General features: G+C 31.4%; 2 protein-coding genes across 2 annotated transcripts; one reads left to right on the top strand and one right to left on the bottom strand.

Annotated features, from left to right (window-relative positions):
• The first annotated feature begins 1,824 nt into the window (after nucleotides 1-1,824).
• Nucleotides 1,825-2,217, top strand: LOC127248502 (alpha carbonic anhydrase 8-like). Its single transcript, XM_051270864.1, has one exon. It carries the CDS (start codon nucleotides 1,825-1,827, stop codon nucleotides 2,215-2,217), a length of 393 nt encoding a protein of 130 aa, XP_051126821.1.
• A 3,322-nt stretch (nucleotides 2,218-5,539) lies between these two features.
• On the bottom strand, nucleotides 5,540-8,503 carry LOC127248876 (cyclin-D4-1-like). The gene is made up of 6 exons (XM_051271423.1): nucleotides 8,384-8,503; nucleotides 7,949-8,053; nucleotides 7,756-7,854; nucleotides 7,448-7,649; nucleotides 7,235-7,356; nucleotides 5,540-5,999 (listed from the first exon to the last, which is right to left on the bottom strand). Exons 1-6 carry the CDS (start codon nucleotides 8,492-8,494, stop codon nucleotides 5,682-5,684), a joined length of 957 nt encoding a protein of 318 aa, XP_051127380.1. The 5' UTR covers nucleotides 8,495-8,503; the 3' UTR covers nucleotides 5,540-5,681.
• Between the last annotated feature and the right edge of the window lie 237 nt (nucleotides 8,504-8,740).

The raw sequence follows: 8,740 nt of genomic DNA, 5'->3' as shown, positions 1-8,740 counted from the left end.
ATGTAATATAAAATGAATTTCATACGAAATTAAAAGTATTTAAAGGCAATGCACCTTTCTTGTGCAAACATCGACCAGTTCAAAGATAATATTAAAGAATAGGACTTTAGGGTTTCTAACTATGCATTTTTCGTTATGCTGCTACTTTGTCAATATGTTTTTCAATTGTTTATAAGTAACAATTCAATGGATATTTAGTGAACAGAAGAACCAATTCTACAAACATTGATTCCATTAATTAATTAATTACCAGTTCTTTTTTAATTTGTTTTTTCCCTCATTTTACTTATTAAAAAATTAGATATTTATAAAATCGAAAACTCTAAAGCTTGAAAATAAGCTTAAAATAAAAATAATAATGGCCAAAAAAGAAAATCGAAAGGTAGAAAATATTGATTTGAAGTTCTAACGGACCTTGGATCAAAAAATAAAATAGTACATTAAAGCCATGAATTTGGCTCATTGAGTTGTTTCGCATCAACTTTTTAAATTTCGTCAAATTTCAAATTAATCACGAAAACAAAAAAGATGAGAGAACGAGGATAGAGTCACAAGATTTGACAATAATTGTTCTCTTCGAAGTGATAATAAGATCATCAATATTTCCAACTCATAACTATTTGTATCAAATAATTAGAATAAAACAAATTACATCAAGCAATTAAAATTATACATATGGTTGAAATCTTAGGCCCTCAATCTTCCCTCATATATACTAACATTAAATTCAATATTGAAAACTTTTTTATTAATTTCTCATCCTATTCGGATTGTAGCGGTGGTGTCAAAATGTCGGGTAGGCACGCCGTGGGAGGGGTACCACTGGAACAGTTGCAATGCAATGGTGTTCACAATTCATCACAATATTTTTATCCTATATATATGTATATTGAATAATTAGATTTCCATTTATTTGTTTCTACGATGATGAATTATTGCAAGGCTGTTGGCTTTGCGTTAAAAGAAAAAGACTAAGATAAGAAAACAAAGAAAAGCTACAACATTTTCCTTCCTCAACAACTAATTGCAATAAGAAAATATTTTGTGTAATGTGTTACCTTTTTTATCTTTGACATTTGTTATATTTTTATTACGATATTGATTCTGATTTTTCTAAATAGTACCAATAAAAAATAAAAATAAAAAAAGCACCGATCAAATGTCCAAATAACAAATCATTTATATTAATTATAACATAAAAACTCAGGGTGTGCTCGTTGTGAGTTTGGATTTTGAGTTGAAATTTGTATAATAAAAAATTTGAATTGAAATATGATATAATATAAATAAATTTTGATTTAATATTTTGAATGTAAAATTGATTTTTAAGTATAATATATAAAATAAAAATAAGTATTTTATTTGATATTTTTTAGATGAAAAAAATTTAGTGAATAATAAAAATATCTGAAATCTCCCAAAAGAACACACAGAGTAAACAACAACCGATACAAGAGTCCAAAAACATCCATCAAAGTCCAGAAAACACCCATCAAAAATTCACAAAGCACACATTTTAAATATAACCCATAGTCTTATTTTACAGAACACGTTTTGTAACGTTATCAACATTACATACACATACAACACACACAAAATTGACTGTCGTCTGCTACAATTAATTCTCCAACACATGCATCACCCTCTATGCCATCTAGTTCTTCTATTCCTAAATATGTATGTATACATATACATATACATATACGTACGTATGTATGTGTATATATACAACTTGCCTTTACATCTTTCTTCGTATTCTTCAAAATTCCTCTGTCTCTTGTCCATCCCCAATTAAACTTTCCATAATTCCCTCTATCTTCATCAATGGCTCCTTCAATCACACCCCTCAAATTTTTTCTGCTCACAGTACTCTTAACCACCGCCTGCCTCGCTCAAACACCCACTACTCCGCCTAGGGTTCCTCCCGCCGCCGCTCCGACGCCACCACCGGCCAGAAGAACGCCGCCGCCTACTCCCTCTCCGCCTTCCCGATCCACCCCGCCTCCCACCAGCAGCACCCCCAGGAGAAGCAGAACACCCCCATCCCGCCCCCCTACCCCCACCCCTACCCCTGCCCCCACCCCTGCCGAGGCACCCGCCCCGCCTCCCAGCCCCACCCCTCCCACCGGAAATGCTGCTAGTGGGCGGTTCATCAGCGGAGCTGCCGTCCGAGGCGCCGCTCTTGCGGCCGCGCTTGTGGCGGCAGCCGTGCTGTGAAATTGGTGGACGCGAGATTTGTGATTATGAACGGCTGCGATTGATTTGTCCCCTTGATGGATCTTGTTTTGTTACATGTTATTTTTTTGTTGTGTACGTTCTTTCATTTGACTTCAGCAGTAGAGCCTCTTATTTCGATGATTCGGACATTTGATTTATCTACGAGAGTCGGTCACACATGTATATGATTGTTATTTTATATTATTTAATAAATTCACTTTTTGTTATCTGTTTATTTATTTTTATTCTTTTATGTATTGGATGGGAAGATTTTGCAAGATTTTCACTCTTAACAGTAATATTTATTGCAGCTGAATATATTATCACACATAATAGTATTATAAATAAAGAGAGAATATAGAACTATTTTGTCGCGAATTTCTGCAATAAATAGTTATACTATAAAAATATTACAATTATTTATATTGTTGCCGAAAGTTGCAATAATTATTAACGGAATATTTAAAAAATTACTATTTACATTGTTATAACTTCCGTAACAATTTGTCACAGTTTTCGTGAAAATAGGTGCATTCTATATATTAAAATTTTCTCAAAGCCAATATGGTATTTTTGTTGTAGTGAAATTTTCTCTAAAATAATATTACATTAAACACTTATTTTATAATTTTTGTATTATACCAAATAATAATTATATATTTATAATTTCATATTAATACATATTTATATTGTATCCAATAACTATTCAAAGTCGAAATTTTCATATTCAATATACAAACTCAAAATTCAAATCAGCCAAACAAACACAAAGTTAATTATCTTGTAATTGTTTGGAGTAATTTTCTCAGGGTATATGGTGATGAATGTGAAAAATCAACAAACCGTCTAAGTTGATTATAGTCATTAAATAGTTATAAACACAAGTATTTGGTTGCCAGTTGGATTTTAAGTGAAGTTGAGCGGGAGGTGATTTATTCAAACAACCAAAGAAATACAGCTGATATATCTTATTTATTTCAAAAACTATATTTAAATAAAAATATATATAATATGAATATTATTTTTTAGATAGTAAATTTTTATATAATACAAATAAACAAATATAAGAGAAATAAAAAGATGAGATTTAGATAAGTCCTATATGATGTAATATTTAAAGAAAAGAAAGAAAACATAATATCAACTAAAATTCCACGGGCCACGGGTAGTCAAACATACCCGCTCCATTAATTATAGTAGTTATAACTTGCTCAAATTTAAGTAAAGTTGGCGATAGCGTGGATAGATTCGATACTCAACCCATACTCAAACCCAAATCTAACCAGATTCATTTAATTGAAATTTGATACAATTATTTGAATATCAAACTTTAATATTTTCTTCCAAAACAATGCACTCATCGTCATTACTATCATATCCTAACTTTCCGGTAAAGATGATTGAAATATTAAAGTTTTGACCTTCATGTCAAAGTCGATCTTTCCTAATGCCAACTATAAGGTTTTAATATTTAATTCATTGAGATGTGTAGCAAAAAGCATTTTTGATCATCTTCAAGCCGAATAGTATTCACATCAAGTAAATCTTGTTCGCGCTAGAAGATTGTCCATACATATCTAACAAGATTTTAGGACTTCTTTTGTTGACTCAACATATGCTCTATGAAGCTAAATACTTCTCATAGGGGAAGGCTGAATCACATTTATTATCTTTTTTTATCTTCTTCCAGATGATTTTGTCCATTTCTTTAAGTTTATTTTTTATTATCACTTTCAAGTCTTTTCTATGCAAGTCATCTACAATTTGCATATTCTAGATTCCAAAATCAATTTCATCAAAATTTTCAATTGCATGGTGATCTCTCATTTTGACTTTCACTTAAATAAAGATTAGCAGTGTGATACCATTTGAAACAAAATTAAGTGAAATTGACATAAACAAATACATACACAAAAAAAATAAAAATTTGGTGACCTAGTTTGGTGAACTTATATTGAAGGTGGCCAAGACATACATTTCACTAGTATGTTTATCAATCTTGATTTTGAGAGAGGATAATAAGTATATATAAGTATTAACGAAAAGACTAATGAGCATGGGATAAAGATAATGGAAAAAACATACAGCAAGATATCTCTCTTTTATTCATGGTCATAACTTAGGAGAAGAAAACATTCTAACTATACTTAGTGGGGTTTAATCATGAACATGACTAATAAGTTGAGCGTAGTAATCCTCCATGTTTTCCCTTGAGCTTCACCATATAATAGGAGAACAAATGTAAAGCATAATAAACCTAAGTTTAAGGGAATTGGAGTAGGATTAGGGTTAGAGTTGAAAGAAATTAAGCAATATTTGAAACGTTGGTGTTTGAGTCAAATTGATGTTAGAAAACTTATAATAACTCAATTGTGTTTTGATTTTCTATCTCAATTTGGACCCTTTGAAGGGGTTGTAATAAAAATAAAAAAAAAAAAAAAATTCCAAAGGTATGTTTACTCGTAAGATTTTAGCACTGATTTTACTATTTCAACTTTCTTTTCTTTCCAAAAATATCAAATCATACATTCAATTTTTATTTATTTTATTACACTAAAATCTAATTTTACATTCAAAAGATCACATCAACACATATTTATATCACATCGACTATTTCAATTCAAAATTTTACTATTCAAAATCAAAACCCAAAACTAAAACCTCACAAATAAACACACTATGGAATGAGGTAGGTATGCATATAGTGGTGTTAGTGTGTTTTCCTACTTTTTAGGATTTTTGGTACTATATGCCCTAATAATAGAGAATGTTTAAAAAAGAATCTCTAAATATTTTGGGTTTATGATTCTGAACCCATAATAAAACTTCTACACACACCAAAACTATAGTGCATATAAATATTGCACAACAACCTAGCACTCTATATGAAAATGAGCACATCCTATAACATCTTTTGCACGTGAGAAATGTGTTTTCTTGATGAAAATGACAATAAATATGTGTCAGGAATATTATAAAATAAGATTTAAAAAAAAAAATCAATTGAAGAAGAAGGCTGTAAGTTGCTACAGAAGAATAATAACAGCATTCTTCAATTCTCCTTGACACATTAGCAGCAGTGTAGAAGAAAAAAAGGAAGGCAACACAAAATGATCAGCGTAAAATCTGTGTAAAAAAGTTATTCTTACGCTAAAAAATAGAGGGGGCGGTCGCCAGCTGGCCCAAGCCCAAATGTAGTTCTGTCGCTAGTTGGGACGAAAAGAGTATATTTTAATGAAAAAAATAAATTAGACACCAATAGTTATAATCCATAGTTAAAAGAAAGCACCAGTAGATGTCTCATCACTTCCAATTGTCCAACCACACAAAACAGACATGCTTTGGTTGCCATTATAGAATTTATAGTCCCATATCATAACCATCACAATCACTGTCCGAATTTCTAAAATCAGTATGAATTTGAGAAAGCTACAAACCTCTCTGCCTTTCCAACCCCAAAGTCATCACATCGAAGACTCCATGGTTTTCTCATCACCAGCTTCACCCTCTGCAGTTGCAGTTTGATACAGCTTCTTCCGTTTAGCCTCCGGGCCACTGTACTGTGGAGGGTCATGAGAGACACATAATTCAGCTGCTGTTTCGTCTTCATCGCTTTCATCACATGAGTAGCTCAAGCATTCTGATGCTTCCAAAACCCCAATGGGACTATCCACAAGTGATCCTGAAACCGAATCATCGACACCTGCATTCGTCGAAGTATCAGTGGTAGCAGTAGCAGCCACCACTCCTTGAACTAGTTCAAGACATTTCACCACTCTTGCCTGCAAGAAAAACATATGAAAAAGCTTAGAGCATATTTAGAGGAAGAAATGTTGCAATGCAATAATCAATATGTATAAAAGTTTCTGCAAAAACCCTAAGATGGATGAAAATGGATGGACACATTTCCAGGATTACATGGCTATTCAGTAATCTTTGGACTTTTCATAACCAGAAATAGAATGAACCTTTTTAGATGAATCATTTTGGATTTTCTGTTTAGCTTTTGAATAGTAAAAAATTTAAATTTGATCGGTTATATAATTTAATATAATTAAATATTGATGTGATATTTTTAATATAAAATAATTTTTAGTATAATATAAAAAAAAATAAAAAATAATTATTTGAATTGATGTTTTTTAAAATAAAATTAGTGAATAATAAAATCTAGGCCAAAATTATTAAACCAACACACACCTATGTATTCTGATGAGATAATCAAGCATATAAATAAAAATATGTATTAATGCCTCAAAACATTCTATACATGAGTGTGAACATATTACTACTTAGCATTAAACGATCCCTCTACTTGTCATAAGTACGGTCGACCGTTTTACATAAACTTTTGTTTTCAACAAATATTTGGATGATATGTTTATATTAAAAAAATATTAATGTGATATTTTGAATATAAATTAAATTTAGTATAGTATAGAAAAATAAATAAATAAATATTTGATTTGATATTTTTTAATAAAATTAGTGAATAATAAAATTTAGGCCAAAATTCTTAAACCAACAAACCTATGTATTGTGAACAAATTACTTAGCTATTAATTGATCTCTCCACTTGTCATAAGTAGGGGTAGTATCGAACTTTTTAGATGAATTTTTGTTTTCCACATATATTTGGATGATATGTTTATATAAATACGTATTAATATTATATTTTGAATTTAATTCATTTTAATATAGTATACAAAAATAAATAAAAAAATATTTGATGTGATGTTTTTTAGAAAAAAAAATTAGTGAATAATAAAATCTATGCCAAAATTCTTAAACCAACGCCACCTATGTATTCTGATGAGATAATCAAGTATATAAGAAATAAATCTACGTATTAATGCCTCAAAACGTTCGATATATGAGTGTAAACATATTATTTAGCGATTAGGCAATCTCTCCACTTGTCATAATTAGGAGTAGTATCGAGCTTTTTAGATGAATTTTTGTTTATCGACATATATTTTGATCATGTATTTAAATATATAAGGAAAACCATAGGTACCTTGTCTAGTTGTGAGAAAATGGACAGTGTTTTGTCGATGTCCATTGCCCGGCTTTCATTCAGAACATATAAGGCCACAGCAGCAGCAATTTCAGATGGCTTAAACTCCAAGAAGTCAATACCTATACATTTGATTTTTAGCAACCAAGAAAAGGTACTTCACTGTATCATGTGTATAACAAGATTAGTATATCAAGAAAAGAAGTATGAGACCTTCAATCATGCATGAGATGATTTGGCTTGATTGGGAAATCGAAGGCCCCATTATGAAATCTTCGCCATACATCTTCCTCAGAAAATAGTCTAAGAAACTATACGGCGTATACGCTTTGAGCCTCCAGTTAAGCTTGCTTGAGACCATCAATTCCATTTTTTGTATGGTCTTTACTTCGAATAAGAATACGGGCTCCCCTGCCTGTCTTGTTAGGACATTATTAGCTTGATCGAATATAAGTTCATAAGAAGACTAATTAAATTGAATATAACATGCCTATATATACATATATCATTCAAAATCTGACCTGTAAATGAATAGGAGAAGGAACATCAACCTCCTCCATCTTAGCTGCTAATGACAAGCAGGCGACAGAAACTAATGGAATTGTCCATTCTCCATCTACCTATTTGATCCAAGAAATAAACATTCGAATATAATTTTTATAAGTAAGTGAGAATATAACACTAAGGGGTATATATAACTTATTGAGATTTTACCAAATTTGGTGAGTGTACAGAAACTTCAGACATGGATAGGAATCGATCAAAGTTACTCAAAGCTAGATAGAAGCATAGTTCCCCAAAATCGCAAGCGGCGCAAGCCTGTAAAGCGCAAAACCGAATGTGTTTAAGTAAGCATATCCAGTTTAGTAATAAATTTAAGTCGAACAAAAGCCCTCGGATTTAAATTCATCTCGAAAACCATTAAATGATGAGGCTCGATACTAATCCAATAAAAACTTCATTAGAAATTTTTCAAAAATCAGTGAAAATCGAAAATCGGCTTTTATAGAAAAAAATTGATGATGCTGGCAAAATTCCCAACCCTTTTCCTGATAAAACCACAATTTGAATCTGCAGTGACATTAAGTAAGAGGCCAAAAGCAATCGAAAATTTTATGAAACTACAACACTGATTAATTGATTGATGACCTTAACCATCCAATTAAAGGCGATTGTTCTCAAACTCTTATCGAGCATTCCACCCTTCAATCTCATGAGATAATCATCTCTAGGCAAGTGAGCAACCTCTCTCTCAACCATCCAACCAAAGGATTCTTCACTCAGGGATGGCAAATCCTTAATCAATGCATCAGTATCCAATCTAGAATAGCGAAAGAAGGAACCTTTTTCGCCGGTTCTTTGCTGTATTGATTCATTGAAGAAAGACTCGAAAATAACATAATCTTCATCATCAAAGCACAGAAAACTGTTTTCTTCATTACAGACCAGGTCTGTTATTTCTGAGCAGTCGAAACAGCATTCATCAGCCATATCAGACAGATTGAC

The sequence above is a fragment of the Andrographis paniculata genome, unplaced genomic scaffold (assembly GCF_009805555.1).
Source record: "Andrographis paniculata isolate CXL003 unplaced genomic scaffold, ASM980555v1 Contig34END, whole genome shotgun sequence".
Classification (NCBI taxonomy): Eukaryota; Viridiplantae; Streptophyta; class Magnoliopsida; order Lamiales; family Acanthaceae; genus Andrographis; species Andrographis paniculata.
Note: the sequence above shows the minus strand (reverse complement) of the source record. Positions and strands in the feature narration are given on the sequence as shown.